At 34.6% G+C, this 16,770-nt stretch overlaps 1 protein-coding gene across 1 annotated transcript in view; it reads left to right on the top strand.

Annotated features, from left to right (window-relative positions):
• Positions 1–16,770, top strand: part of LOC107722021 (POU domain, class 6, transcription factor 2-like) — a gene marked incomplete at its 3' end in the record, with an annotated part of 62,078 nt that overhangs the window by 18,569 nt on the left and 26,739 nt on the right. Inside the window, exons 3-4 of the mRNA XM_016530249.1 lie at positions 7,552–7,649; positions 13,152–13,374. Of these exons, the coding sequence (XP_016385735.1) occupies positions 7,552–7,649; positions 13,152–13,374 (321 nt within the window). The remainder of the gene's footprint in view (positions 1–7,551; positions 7,650–13,151; positions 13,375–16,770) is intronic.

Genomic DNA, 16,770 nt, shown 5'->3' with positions numbered 1-16,770 from the left:
TATATATATATATATATATATATATATATATGATTACATTTGTCAGTGTCTGCTGTGAATTTGTTACATTATCTGAGATTTATTCATCCCTGATATCCATCACACTCTATATTCCACAATGCAATGCACTGGAGTCGATGCTCCGTGTGTGTGTGTGTGTGTTTTTTTTTTTTCTTTTTTAGGGATACTTGGTAATTACAGTTCTGGTCGATACAGATAAGCCGATAATTATTGTTACAAAGTGGCTGATAACCGATAAATGGTTGATAATGAAATTTTATATAATTTTGTCCAAATAAATTAAATTAAAAATAAAACACTGAAATTATTTAAAATGCTACAAGACAAGTGAATTTAGTCACTGCAACATTAGAATGTACACAGTATAAAAAAAGTATTTAATATGGTACCAATATTTTTTGCATTCCTAATTTTTGTATACTATACATTTATTCCACTCATGCAGATAAAATCATGCAGGCTGCTACTGTTTGAAATATTTCTCATTACATAATACTTATTTACATGATTTAAAAAAAAAAAATGTGTGCAGTATTCAGTGTTTTCCATGCAGTATGCAGTAAGCATTCGGCTAGTATTCCATTCCAAACATTGCTGTCTGTTTCCCTGGTTTCAACCGCCACATTAACAAAATCAATAACCCAGCAATTTGAACACAATTGGTTGATTATTGACAGGATTTAGGATTGTGTTAAATGTGACCTGTCAGTCATGTGGTGAGGGCTTTAAACTTTAAACTCTCTGCAGCACCAATACATTCTATTGTCTTCCATGGGCTTTAACTTTGATTGATCCTGTTGTCAACAATACATCAGCGGTACTTAAAAATGAAAGTGTGTTATGTGCCCTAAGCAAAATTATGAATCAAATAATACGCTCTGTGCCAATACAGTTAAATGTTTTTCAAAGAGGTCACTGCATCAGGCTTAATGATTTATATTTGCAGTGGCTTCAATCTCAGTTATATTTTAGATAAGAATGGGAAAGATCAATACACCACTAAACATGTCTTCCAGTTGGATTGGTTAGATGATGCAGATAATATCATGCACTTTATTTTGTTATAAGTCAACACATTTATGGCCTGTTTCAGTTCATCGTGCCTTTTAGATGGCACAAAAGCAAATGGCACACTTACCGAGTGCTTTGTAATTCAAATTGGATTAACTGCATGATAGTGAATGAGATGATAAACAGATGAAAGCTCACAAAGCGGACACACACGTGCAGGGTTGTTCAAGATCAGGTTTGGGGGTCTGTTGATTCTGAATAGCCTGAAAGAGCATCTCTCACCGTCACTGAAGTTATGACATAATGTATTTCCTTTTGAAAGTGTTAAAGCACTCTTTTATGGAAGGAAAAATTTATTATAAATGTCTGCGGGGGCGAATGCCAACCTCTAACTGAGCCCTAGACAATGACTGTTTAATTCAGCCATCTGCGAGCAATTCTGCACTAAATGAGATGACAACAAATACACTGGTCTGGGTAATCTTGTAGATGCTGTCCTTGGTGGAGGGTGGGCACTCGGCATTGAATTTGGGGCCTGGTAGACCCACTGCACTGGGCTGATCAAACTCAATACATATTTACCACTCAAGTAATCAAAGGAACATAAGGTGTTTAATTGATTAATTTGTTTGTATGGTATATTTATAATAACTTTCATATTTACGCTACCGTTTAAAAGTTTGGGGTCAGTCAGATTTTTTAAAATTTAATAGATGTTTTTTTTTTTTTATTATTCAGCAAGGATGCATTAATCAAAAGTAACAGTAAATACATTTATAATGTTAATAAAAAGATTTCTATTTCGAATAAATGGTATTCTTTTACACTTTCTATTCATCAAAGAATCCTGAAAAAAAGTAACACTGTTTCCACGAAAATGTTAAACAGCACAACTGTTTTCAACATTGATAATAATAATAAGAAATTATTTCTGAGCACCAAATCAGAATATTAGAATGATTTCTGAAGAATTATGTGAAACTGAAGACTGGAGTTTAAAAATCAACATATGTTTTCAAAATTGATAGCAATAAGTAATGTTTCTTGAGCAGTAACGCAGCATATTAGAATGATTTCTGAAGTGACACTGAAGACTGGAGTAATTATGCTGAAAATTCAGCTTTGCCATCACAGGAATAAATGACATTTTAAAATGTATTATAATAGAAAACAGTTATTTTAAATTGCAATAATATTCAGCAATATTACTGCTTTTACTGTTTTTGTGATCAAATAAATGCTGATAAATTCAAATAAATGTTGCTGTTTATTTGAAAGGGGTCATATGATGCTTGGATTTGAGACTTTAGTCTTTGCAACTTTACAGATCTTCTTTATGCACCAAGAGCTTGTAACACTCCAAAGAGAAAGGAAAACTTGAAATCGCATCATATGACCCCTTTAATGTATTTCATTAATTGGCTCCTCATGTTTTAGGTATGGATGTCCATTTACATTAACATTACTTTTACGTGTATTCATTTAGCAGACACTTTTATCCAAATGCCTACCAAGGTTGAGTTACAGACTCTGTTAAAGAACTAAGAGTTAAGACACTCCTAATCACCCTTCTTTTATAAAATATGACAGCCTTCGAAACAAAATATACAGGCTGCACATAACATCTCATAAGACCTTTCAGAGGTCTTTATCTGACCCCTGTGTTGTGTTGTGAAGTTTTTATAAGAAATAAAAAAAGCAGTTGAACTCTGACCTCTTGGTGTCTTAGCCACTTCATCAGAGCCGGCACATCCAGACTCAGTAGGTGAGGTTCTCTCTCTTGCTATCAGTCTCGGTCTCTGTTGTGTTTAACCTACTGTAGATAGGGCCACACTGAGGAGATTACAAATGAGACACTGTCTGACCAGCGCAGAGAAACACGGCCTGTTAGCGCCCGCCGCACGCTAACATGTTTCAAAATATTCTCAATTATCAATACCTTTATAAATTTGTGAGTGAGGCTGAGTATCCATGATGGACCTCAGCAGTTTGATAAGTGGTTTCTTTGGGATGCCGTGTGCTGTAAGTCTGTCAACCTTGAGAAGGGCATGTGCGTATTAATTTGGACTCGTTGTCTGCGAGTTTATCGAAACACCCTCAGGCTTTTAAACCCAAGCAATAACTAGTACTAGCAGATCGGTTGCTAGTACATGGCATTTAGTTTAGTTAAGGAAAGCAATACATCCCAGGAAAAATTATCCTCGGCTAGAGTGTGCATCAGTACTTTAGACGTACGATATCTTCAGTGCTCGAAGGGTAATCCACTTAAAGCGCAGGCTGTTTTAATAAACAGGTCATAAGAACAATGGGATTGGGTAATGGGAGTGAATCGCTGTTGATAATCCCCAGACGCCCCATCACTCCTCCTTCGGCTTTTTAATTTTGTTGCATGGAGGGAAAAAACACAGTGAAACCCCCTTGAGATGAGGGGCCTGTTCATTTATTCATTATTGATCCCCCTTTTTCACCACCCGTTCAACTAAAATGTGTTAACTTTACTATTATTTGCAAAGGGATCAAGCATTCCCTACTCAACCAATGAAAGACACTGAAAGACACGCTTTGCTGCTTTACTTATAGACGTGATATATTATTCACAACTCGCCAAGTTACACCAGAAGCATCAATGCGGAACAGAAGCATTATTTATATATGTTATTGTCATGTGCTCTGTCAATATAATGCTCCTCATCAATTATACAGCGGAGCAACTCCTTTGATTAGACGTGGGATCGGCTTTGTTTTTCATTTTTGATATTGAGCTCGTGAACATATGATAATGGGAGATTTTCCTCTGATGTTTGTCATTTGCCAAACTTTGAGACAAGGGCGTCGTCGCAGCATCATTAGTGCTGTCGCTCATCTAGAACATCAAAAGGGGACAAAAGAGCCCTGTGATAATATGTGATCAGCCCACAATTACAAAAAACTGGTGATAATACAAAACTTCTGGTTTTTGTCACCTTTTTGCTTTGTTAATCTCTGATTTGATGCTCATTATGCAGAATAAACAATGCAATACCTCCAAATCCAAGTATGATTATTGTGTGTAAATCTGACATTAAAATACACAGGGCTTAGGGGTCAGTAAGTTTTTTTTTAATTATTATTTTTTTATTAATTTAGCAAGGACACATTAAATTGATCAAAAAAGACAGTAAAGACATAATTAGTGTTTTACAAATCTATTTAAAATAGATGCTGTTCATCAAAGAATCCAGAAAATAATTATCTGTTTTCAAAATGAACAATAATAAGACCTGTTTTTGAGCACCAAATCAGTATGTTAGAATGATTTCTGAAGGATCACGTGACACTGAAGAGTAGAGTAATGGCTGTTGAAAATTCAGAAATAAATTACATTTTAAAATATATTAAAATACAATACAGTTATTTTCAGTTGTTATAATATTTCACACAGGCTTTTCATGCCATTTTCCTTAAAACTCCAAACTTTTAAATGGCAGTGTATGTAGAAATTAGTGTGAATGCATAGCATTAAATCACATTTGAACAATAGAGACATTATTAAACAAGTGCATGCAATTTTTTTTATTAAAAATGCATTTAATTAAATGCATTTTATTTTTAAATAACTTAATTATTAATATAGCTATTTTAATATAATTACATTTTCTTAATTTTATTTGTATTTAAATGATTATTTATTTAAGAAGCTTAAAATCTTAACGTCTTAGAACTACAATTACAAGTCTTAGAACTACAAGTCCAAACTACATTATTTAATTTTTGAGTTATAACACATTTATTATTGACTTTACTTCTCTGGCTCAATTTTCCTCTCGAGCAAGATCTATGTTTGTGCAGGCATTCGTAGGAAACCAGAACAAACTAATCATAAGCTTGTGGTGTTTAAAAACACACGTCAGAACGACTGACCGCTAACCAAACAATGGCGGGTTTAGGCGTTCCTCAGGTGAGCGCTCATCAGCAGACGTTCTTCATAAGTGTGCTGGGGATCTTGATTACAAACTCTTTTATTAGGTTTGATCGGTGTGTGTGTGTATGTGTGTGTGGAAGATTAGGGCCAGGGAGACAGGTCTTTACCCTCCAGTGATCTCTGGAATAATGAGGATATGTTACCATGGTGATTCTCAGAGAAGCCTCTGTCACTGTGAAGAACCATTTAAAATCAGTTGCTTTGTTTTTTCTTTGACCATCACTGCCTTCCTGTTCCTAGTTATTAAATGTGCAAGAACTGTGTGGAAGTGTAGAAAAACAACGTGGAACAAACTAAGTACCTGTTAAAATGTAGTAATAATGAAACAAGTTACAGCAAGCTAGTTTTGTAAGCATGTTTTAATCAGTGTTTCGTGATGCTAGAAGGAAAGAAAGGGGAAAAAAGAGTACTATATATCAGTAGAAAAAGCAGTAGGTTGGATTTGAATAGAATCTGCCTGTGACCATGAACCAAAGGTAGTACGCCACAGAAATAGATGACTAGATATAGTTGACACGCCTTTCAAAGCAGCATTAACCAGCTGAGACCTTGCCTGATCTTTTTCTGACTGGTTAAATAGATGTTAATGGAATGAGCTATATGAGTTAATTATAGACGGTAAAAGATTTAAATGATACTTTATTCAAGTCAGTGTGATGACCTTCCAACTCTGACGCCTGCCTAATGTCAACTATTTAACATCACTGAAAGAGGATAAACCAGTAAGATTTTATGAGCTATTGTATGTAAATAAATAAATGAAAACATTAAATACTGTGTCTTTATAAAAAAAAAAAGTAAATTAATCTATCACTGTGATGAACAGAGAGCCAAGAGCACGTAAAGCAAAGTATACAATTTTTTAAAACTAAACATAATAAACTGTATTATAGGTCTAGGCAGCACACAATTGAAATAATTTATAAATTATAAAAATACTTTTGTAGAGCCATTTAGTTTATTTTAGCCATTTAGTATTAAACAAATAGCTTAACAAATGACTTTTTCTGAAGCCAGTGAGGTTAGTGTTAGTGAATGAGACCCGATATTCTATTTTATTTATTTATTAAGCTCTGTGTCCTTCACCATAACATTCTGTCTACCGTTCGAAGGTTTGGGATCATTTAGATTTTTTCATGTTTTTGTAAGAAGTCTCTTATGCTCACCAAGACTGCATTTATTTGATCAAAAATACTGTAAAAACAGTAATATTGTGAAATATTATTTAATATATTAGTAATATGTGCTTTAATATAATATCATATTTATGCAATTATTATTTTTTTCTTTTTTAATACATTATAAAATTGAATTTATCCCTTTTTTCCAAATGCTGAATTTTCAGCAGCATTCTACTCCGCTTATTTGGTGTTCAAGAAACATTTCTTATTATTACCAGTGTTTAAAATAGTTGTTCTGCTTAATATTTTTTTGGAAACTGTGCTGTATACATACACACACACACACACACACACACATATATATATATATATATATATAGGACAATATTTGGCCGAGATACAACTATTTGAATATCTGGAATCTGACGGTGCAAAAAAATCAAAATACTGAGAAAATCACCTTTAAAGTTGTCCAAATGAAGTTCTTAGCAATGCATATTACTAATAAAAAAATTTAGTTTTTATATATTTACAGTGTGAAATTTACAAAATATCTTCATGGAACATGATCTTTACTTAATATTCTAATGATTTTTGGCATAAAAGATAAACTGATAATTTTGACCCATACATTGTTTTTTTGGCTATTGCTACAAATATACCCCAGCAACTTAAGACTGGTTTTGTGGTCCAGGGTCATGTGTGTGTGTGTGTATATATATATATTTTTTTTATTGTTTTTTAAAATATAAATATGTTATAACAATGTAAAAGGCTTTACTGTCACGTTTTATCTTTTTAATACATCCTTGCTAAATAAAAATATCCAAACAATTTGTCAGCTTGCTTCACAAGGTCAAGGTTGTTGATTTGCTCTTACTATTTAAACTCAGAAAGGAACTGTGATTTTCTCCAAGTTTGACATGTTTTGAAATGTAAAGACGGCAACTTGTTAACACTCTTTATAAATTTTCTGGATTTCCTTTTTACATGTGGCTTTTCTAGTTCAGTGTGTGCACAGGTCAGGTGTGTAGTATTTGTGTTGAAGCGCAGTATCTCATGTTAGCCCTGTGTACATGTTTGTGTGTGTGTTTAAATGTGTGCATGTAGACAGATCAGCGGAGAACTCTGGCATGTAAATTGATGTGTGGTTTGAGTCGCTGAATTAAGGAGACGCTGTGACGTGCATGTAACAGTGCTGATGTGTTTAGCAGAGAATACATGATGTGCAGACTCTTTTATTGGGAAAACGCTTTACTACAGCAGTTACAGAGCACCCTACTGAGGGCTCACTGCCGTCACAGCATGATACTGTCTCTGAGTGTTTGTGGATGTGGTTATGCAAGGGGTAAATGGAGGAATTTATTGAAAAGGATTTTTTTATTCTTTAAGAATGGACAAATAATCTATCTTTTGCTCTCTATCTGTCTCACTCAGGTGGTCGAGTTGGCTCAGTTCAGTCTGATGCCAGCAGCAGTCCCACAGAACTTGGTCATATGGGCCAATCTCACCCCACCTACCATGTAGGACCACAGGTGAGAACACACACTGTTTCTCCTTACACAGTTTCATTAATGTCAACATAAAATGGCATTCACAACCCATTTTACATATGAATGTGACATAGGTTTGATTTTATCCATTAGCAACTTACAGGATCATGCAAAGTGGCTGTTACATACTATATACCAGTAGACAGACAAAAAGTAGTGCAAATAGTGTGACACAACCTGACATTAAAGGGTCGACAGATATATGTCGCCAAAGCCAGTATATTGGCTAATATTTGTCATTTGTTAATTATCACATTGGCTGATAAGTGTCAAAAGTTGGACTTTAATTTTGACAGCGCCAAAACTTTTATTTTGACAGTGCTGAGAACGCATTGCAGTGCCTGAGCACAGACACACAGGAGCTCCCATTCTCTGTCTTCATCAGTTCGCTGTCTTTGATTAATAAATTATTTGACAAAACAGTTAAACAAAGACAGTAAGCGCTGTATGAAAAAGTAACATTTGCCTTTCTATTATTAGTAATAGAAAGACAAATGGCAGATTTATGAATAAGAATCCAACCAATTCATTTTCAGAAATCTTTTTCTGATGAATATTCCAAGGAGTGTTCAGTGAAGAACAGCTTAACTTTTGGTTCATTTCTTGCACATATCTATGGCTTCTAAAATCTTGAAATATATGGCGTCAAAGACCACTTTTATAATGCGTTTGTATCTTGAAAATACTTGGAACATCTCATTCCCATTAATGAAAACTGTATGGGAAAATCTCTGATTTTTCTTCTTCTGCAGAATAAAGAAAGTTATACATGTTTGGAATGACATGATGGTGATTAGGGGTGAACTGTCCTTTTAAAAACAGTAATAAAAGATCAATTTTGATGACTTTTTGATGACTTTTTGATGACTAACATCCAACTCAACACCTAACGAATGCCCCAGTAAAACAAACATGCATATACTTTTAGAAAATCAGCTGTGTGTTTTTTTTTTAGGATGAGTAGAACAAACAAGCTCTTTCAAGAGATGGAGAATGATCATTGTCTTTTGCCATATCCAGCTCAACATGCCGCAGCAATGTCCAAGCTCTTGTCTTCTCGTTCCCCTGAGCTCTGCCTTAATAGATGAACCCTGTCAGGACAGTCCCACAGAAACAAACACTTTTCAGCCACACTGCGCTCTCCCTGTGCCATGGCCAATTCCCTTGTTTCTGGATCAATATGTTTTGATGGATTCTCACTCTAGAGACGGATATTGTGTGCACTGCCATTACGGAACTGGATCAGTAAGAGGGTAGTTAGCCCTACATGGGTCCGACTCTATCCTGTGCCTTTGGCTTCATTCGCGCACACTGCTATCAGTCTGATTACGAGTAATCTTTCAGCGTTTCCTCCGCTGGGCCGCTCCCTCCGTTGTTCTTATTAGAAAGAGGAATGGGATGGGGGGTGGGTTAGGGAAAAAAAAGGGTAATTTAATCCCAAAAGCCAGATCAAGAAGGTTCAGCATGTTGCTTATGGGCCAAAGGTTCTTGAGGACACATACATTATGTTCAGTAATCCTTCTGTAACAATTAGTATTTTTAACGATTTGTCTCTTTCAATCATGCCTCATTTTAAATGCTTTTAAAATGGCCATTTAACTTTTTTAAAATCGTGGAATTTAATAATGAAGAATAATTACATTTTGCAGATTTATTCCAAGTTTTTCCATGGTATTGTTTGCAGTATCTTGAAGTACCATTTAAATTATGGTATGTTAATATAGTAATCATTCTGTATGACTTTATGGTAAAACTTTAGTATAGGGAGGGACCAATTCTCAGTATTAACTAGTTGCTTATTAGCATGCCTATTATTTACATTTAGTCATTTAGCAGACTCTTTTATCCAAAGCGACTTACAAATGAGGACAATGGAAGCAATCAAAATTAACAAAAGAGCAATGATATACAAGTGCTATAACAAGTCTCAGTTAGCTTAACACAGTACACATAGCAAGGGTTTTTTAAGTAAAAAGAAAACAGATAGAATCTTATTAGCATGCTTTTTACTAACATATTGGCTGTTTATTAGTACTTTTAAAGCACTTATTCTGCATGACCATATTCTACATCCCTAATCCTACCCAATACCGAAACTTAACAACTACCTTACTAACTATTAATAAGCAGCAAATTAGGAGTTTATTGAGTCTGACTGACTTTATATATCATCATCATTAGTTATCATCATATTAAAGCCATTATCATCTGACACCATCACTATGATACCAGCAAGATTTTTAGTTTTAGTTTTTTTTTGCAAAAGTTACCTTTTTCTCCATACAAAACTATATAGTACCAAAAGAAACAAAATTTTACAATACAAAAAAGTGTGCATTATATATATATTTCAAAAACAGTCGCACAAACTGTTAGTGTACTTATCACAAATATGCCACAATATCTTATATTAATATAAGATATATAAAGTATATATAACTGTATTTTGTGTATGTAAATGGACATTTAGGAGCAGTGAGGTGGTAGCGTGACTTAAACATCCCAAGGGTATTTTGAGTGAGGAGTTGTTCAGCCATTTTAAAGTGTGTTTTGATCCTGGGGGATCCCATTTCACAGACACACTGGGGTTCAGATCAGTTTGTCAGCTGCCTTGTCGCTTAGAGAGAGGGCTGATGGGAAAATGGTGTGAGCTATTAGTGAACCTAACACAAAAAATGAAAGAGAGATGAACCGGTTTTCATGCTGAGTCAAGGAGTATCTGGCCCTCCCATGATTCCTGACACAGACATTCTGCTGGACACAGCACAGTAGTTTGTACTCCTTGCGAAAAGCCCATGAAAATGATAACAATTGAAGTTGTATTTTATCACAGTTAGATTCCTTGTATACAGGTGTTTTTGTGGATGCACTGTGGAAGTTAGTTCTCATCATGTTCTCACCGGTGTCTGAGCAGTAACCACAGGTGTATTTCACATCACATCACATTAACTATGAACATGTTCCACTAATGACCAGAAACTCTCCAAATAATCATTCAAACAGTATATCAAGTGTTGCTATTTAAAATAAAATAAAATAAAAATAATGACAGGTAAAAGTTGTGGGACATGTTTTGTACATAGTCTCAAAAATGAATGAATAAGCCCTTTCTACCAAAGAGCCTATGAATTAACATGAAGATAACTTTCTCTTAAGCTTTCAGTTAGGCATCTGGTTTTAGGCATCTTCAGACTGATGAAAGCTGTTCAGCTCTGTTGTTTAGGTCAAGTGCCCTTTTAATAATTTGCTCAGTTCAGCAAGTGGAGTTCAGAATGGGCCATTAGGAGTTAGTTGATGTTATACGAAAATGCCAAACCCAGTGCTATAGACAAATTTCATTCTTTTAAAGAATTCAAACAAAGCCACACTAAAATGGCTGCATTTTTAAATGTGCGATTTGCTAGAGTCCTGAAATAAACAACATGTAAAATGCAGGTCTTAGAGGTTCTCCTTAATTTAACCCTTCATTTATAGATTGAAACTGTCTGTGCCATAAATATATTATCCTCTTATATTTGCTTAACCCCCTGGCATCGATACATCGGTTTGTCAAAGTTATGACAAAGCCTGAGCTCAGTATACACACTACTGTTCTCAAAAGTTTGGGGTCAGTAAAATAAAATTTTTTAAATAAATTAATGCTTTTATTCATCAAAAATTTAATAAATTGATAATGGTGAGAGTAAAGACACTTATAATGTTTCTATTTCAAAATTTCTATTTCAAATAAATGCTCTTCTTTTGAACTTTATCTTCATCAAAAAAAAAAAAAAAACCGGTTTCCACAAAAATATTATGCAGCACAAACTGTTTTCAGCATTGATAATAAAAGATTTTCTTCAAATCAGCATATTAGAATGATTTCTTAAGTATCACGTGACACTGAAGACTGGAGGAATGGCTGTTCAGCTTTGTCATCAGAGGAATGCATTATATTTTAAAACATTCAAATAGAAAATAGTTATTTTAAATTGTAATACTATTTATATAATTTCATATTATTAAGTTGTACTGTATTTTTGAACAAGCATGCATTTATAGTGAACAGAAACATATTTTGAAAACATTAAAAAATCAGACCGACCCTAAACTTTTGAACGGTATAGTATATTCCAAACCCTCAAGAATGTATCAACATATAGATCTCTTAACTGGTTAATTCAAAAAGAAAAGATTTCAAGCATCTTGTGGACACAGAGGCAAAGCAGGCGATGGCATTCACTTTGAGACTGAGATGAGATGCTGGCAGACAATCTTTGATTTTGTGCCTCAAATAAACAACATCACACACACACTTAAAACAGCAAGATTAAGCATATGTCATACAGCTTTGTCAGAAGAGTCTTTGTTGTCATCCTTTGAGTGGTTAATTGATTTTTTTTTTTTGCATTCTTTTTATGTCAGTGTTGTGAATGAAATGACAAATGACATCTCTCAGTATGTTCTATAAGAAGGGTTTTCATTTTTTGACAAATTCCTTTTGTCTGTTTGTTTTTCCATTTAGATAGAGAAAGAATATTTCATGTTGTTTATGCTGATTATCATTTGATTCAACAGGTTTGTTGTAAACTAAATGTTAAAGCAATGAGTAAACTTTGTCTTATCATACACTTCATATATTTTATTGTCGTTCTATGCTTTTTTTCTTTGTATTCATAAATTACAAACAGTGCTGCATGCCAGAAATTATAAAACTGCTTCAACCAGAAATGTATTCTACTTAACGTTAAAGGCCCCAAATTAAAATTCTGTTGTCGTTTGCTCACCATCATGTTGATCAAAACCCGTATAACTTCCATTCATCTGTGGAGCTTGCTCTTATCTATGCAACTAAAGAGTCTGAGACACTGTTTAACACTGTTGTCAGTGTACAAATTCATCAATGAGGAAACACTGCTTGAACATTATTAAGTCTTGAATGAAAAAGCCTTCAATTATAAAGATGACTGTACAAGATTAAGCCAAAGAAGCAGCAATAAATGCTAAAGGGGGTTATGACAATGTAGCCTGGGTGTGTAAGTGAGAGAGAGAGTGAGAAATTGCTGACTTGTAGGAAGGAGGAGCAGGCTATGTGATAGTTGTGAGTTGTATCACAGACAGGCTTTTTTGTACAGTATAGAGGCGTAAAACAGTGCTTGGGTGAGCTGAAAAGAAAAATGCACTGGTCTCCTGCAGGAAAAGCATTTGATTTGTCAGACCCAGCAGTGGGTTCTGCTAGCACACAGCACTTTTAGCAAATATTGTCTCAACAGTCTCAAAAGTTGTGTTAGCATCAATGTTCTTCTGTATTTTGTGTTAAATTTGGAGATTTTAAGGAAGATTTTCATTTGCATTTCAAACTGGAAGACAAAAATAAATTCATAAAATAATTTTAAGTAAAACATATAAATAAAATTATTAAAAAAGAACACCACTGTGATGCTGCACATCATACATAAAAAAAAAAAACTTCTTGTTAAATTTCCTGTTTGTTCTCTCTTTCAGTCTCTGCTGGTTGCTCAGCAGCTGGCGTCAGCGGTTAGTGGAGTGATGTCCGGTGGAGCTCCTGGTCTGAACCAGCCCATTCTGATCCCCTTTAATGCTGGTGGGCATCTGGGTGGGCAGCAGGGCCTGGTTCTCTCTCTGCCCACTGCTGCCAACATACAGGGCCTGGTGGCAGCCGCTGCTGCTGGTGGCATCATGACGCTCCCCCTACAGAATCTGCAAGGTATGAATCCATATTGATACAGTGAAAAAGAATTGGTGTAGAAACAATTTTAACCAACCTGGTCTCATAAAAATACGTACCTCTGGGTACTTTTCTGCAACACCGTTTTTACGCACCTTACTGCACGTTTCGCCGCAGTTTCAAAGAGAAATGTCCACTGAGTGGCGCTAAAACACGGGTTCAATACGTGAACCCTGGCACGTTTTTATCATGTTGATATAGGTACGTATTGCTGTGTTTTTATTACGTTGCTTCAGGTACGTAATTGCGGTGTTTCAGAATTCAAATATCCGGGGACTGTCGCTAAAAGTTAATGCTCTATCATGCTGGAAATATGCTCTACACCAAACTCAACCATAAACCTACCCGATAGTGTTAACAGATGCAAAACTGATATAAAAACGCATTTGTTGATGCAACCGTGTCATTTGAACTTCCTTATATGCAGATTTGAACTGTTTTGTCAAACCGTAGTTACACAGGATTCGAACCGGAGCTCCTCGCCTCTCAAGTACGTCTCCGTACTCCGTGAGCTACCGAATAAACCTACTGTCCATGAAAACCAATTGATATGAAGCTGGATATGTGCGATGCTAACATTCAGAAGCAGCAGTTTTCAAATCTCCCAGCATATTAAAATTGTTTTGAAGTCATAACATAATATTCTTCAAGTAATTTTGCGAAAATTACGCTTTATTAATCAAAACTCTGTCAATTTGTGTGAAAAGGAATAAAAGGTGTCGGAGTTTTACTGCCTCTAGTGTTCATTTCTTTTGGAAACTGCAGTGATATGTACTTATTGGTACGTATTTCGCATCTCGCGAAAAAGTGCCCCCAGGTACGTTTTTGCCACGAGACCAGATATATTTTAACACATTGAATTAAATATGAATCTTTGAAGTAGAAGTAGAAAAACTGAAACAGCAAAAAGTTCTTCAGTACCTTTGTATTATTTACAACTACAAAAAAATTACTTTTTACAGTGTAGTGTATCAGTATAAAATTATAATTTTTTGCTCAGAATTTTAGAGAATGTAAATTCTAATACATTTTTTATTTGTATTATTAATATATGTTAATATGGTCTTGTCTAAGTAATTGCGTTTTACTGTAATTCTGACTTTTGTAAGTTAATATGCGTACATATAATGCATGAGGACTGTAGAGAGCATGAAAACAAAGCCAAAACCTTGACATTTTAGGCAATTTAGAAATCCCAGCCAGGACATGTCCGGTAAAGATGTTGGTCACCCTATTATAATTTGAGAATTAATAATGTTAATATGGTCTTGTCTAGGTTGTGGTCTTTTTACTTGAACTCCAATTCCTGGCAAAGTTTGCATCTCGGGTCATACACATTATTATCATTGTTGTTGTTTTTTAATATTTAAATCTATAAACTAAAAGGAATAGTTGTTATAAATTGTGTTCAAAGCACCATATCCTAGTCAAATTCTACAAGGAGAAATCATGAAAGCATTCTTTATTATACAACATTCAGTCTTCAACAGTTTGTTGTGTTTTTGGGACTTGTGAAAGTGGTGCCATCTCAAAGTAGCATCACCCCATCTAAACAGCACGAGTTTTTAGACGTACCTACGGAAAGTGCTTGAAAAGGCCGAGGACAGGAGGATCAGAGTGATATAGGCGTAGAAAGTAGTTCACATTCATTACAGGTCAGCATTTTGCAACGAAGCGCAAAAGCACTTTAAGGCTCTTTCTTCTTTCACTAGGAGTGTTCACTAGCATGCTTGTGTCTTCTTCTCCTTACCTCTGTCTCTCCCCCTCCTCTTTGCTTCCGTCCGCGTGTCCATACTTCTCCTCGCCTTTTAAACTTTAATGCACAAATGTTCTCTTTTGATCATAGTTGTAAATGGTTTTCATTTTAATGTTTAAAACATTGTCTCTTTTATACCATTAGATTGAGGGGTGGAAGGGGAAACCGTCAGTCATAAATCTTAGATGAGGTGCCTTCTCTAATGCCTGACTAAAAAAATAGGTTATAAATTTGAGTGCATGTAAAATAGCACGTTTTCCTTTTTCGGAGGAGGAGGAGGAAGCCGAAGATTAAAATAATGCACGGCAGGAAACAGGTTGTCCCGAAGAGATGGATGGACGGATGGCTAAAATAGTGGGATGGAGAAGAAGTCTCTAATGGACACAAACATGCATAAATAACAACACGCATCAAAGCACATCTAGGCTTTTAATAAACACTCACATGGGCTAAATAAATATAAAAAAAATTCCCAGAATTCCCTCAGTCACGATAATGTGCCTGTGGGGCCTGCTTCACATTTCGAAGACTCACTAAAATGGACCCTAGAAAGACGTTCTACTTTGGAGTGAATTTGAATGCTCCATTAATTGTCTGTCTTAAACTTCTAGCGTTTTAGCTGGACATTTATGCTTGTTCAGCAACAGTGTTGAACAAGTCTTTTTTTCATCTTAAAAGTCTGAGACTATATTGAAAATCTAGAATTAAGAATTTAATTTAAACTTGGCCTAAACAAAGTAATAGTATTTTAGTAAGTTTTAGTAAAACTATATTTTTATATTTTTATTTTGTCACATCGTGTTGCTATAATATTTAAGTAAAAAATAAAAAATAAAACAAAAAATTTAATGATATAAAATAATATTAATAAAAAATGATTGTTTACTAAATTGTTTAATATTTATAATTTTGCACGAAAGGAGGACAAACCAAATACTAGGACAATTTTTTGTTAACATTAAAAAAAAAGTTTTTGAGAAAAAAAATTAAAACAAAATAAAAACAGTTCAACATTTGAGTTAAATTGTTAATCAGGTAATATAATCTGTAATAAAGACTAAAACTGGTCTGACACTTTTCAACCCCACTATCCTGAGAATTTAAAGGAATAATTCACTAACAAATGATTCATGTTGTTCCAAACTTCTACGACTTTCTTCTATGAAACATTTTGAAAAAAGTTTCAGTGTTTTATTTATTTATTTATTAATTTTTTTACCTTCATACAGTTAAAGTCAGTAAGGTCCAATGTTGTTTGGATCTCAACATTCTTCATATTATTATGTTCCACAGAAGAAAAAAAAAAGTCATACAGGTTTGGAACAACATAACAGTGAGTTCATTTTTGGGTGAACTGTCCCTTTAAATACTTCTTGCACTCAAATTGTGAACATTGACATTGTATTTATCTGTGGTGCAAATGCAAACAGAAAAGTGCTCATTCTAAAAAATACCCAGCGATAAACTAGTGTGACTTATTCTGACTAGGCCTCTCAGTTTTAGATTCAGAACGTCTCGGTTACGTATGGTAACCTTCGTTCCCTGAAGGAGGGAATGGAGACGTCACGTTGGATGACCGACGAATTGGGATCTCGCTTAGAGAGACCAATCTACTTTGA

This window comes from Sinocyclocheilus rhinocerous, unplaced genomic scaffold (assembly GCF_001515625.1).
Source record: "Sinocyclocheilus rhinocerous isolate Xijiao unplaced genomic scaffold, SAMN03320098_v1.1 scaffold754, whole genome shotgun sequence".
In the NCBI taxonomy this organism is placed as follows: Eukaryota; Metazoa; Chordata; class Actinopteri; order Cypriniformes; family Cyprinidae; genus Sinocyclocheilus; species Sinocyclocheilus rhinocerous.
The sequence above is the reverse complement of the archived record's forward strand: the minus strand, read 5'-3'. Positions and strand labels throughout refer to the sequence as shown.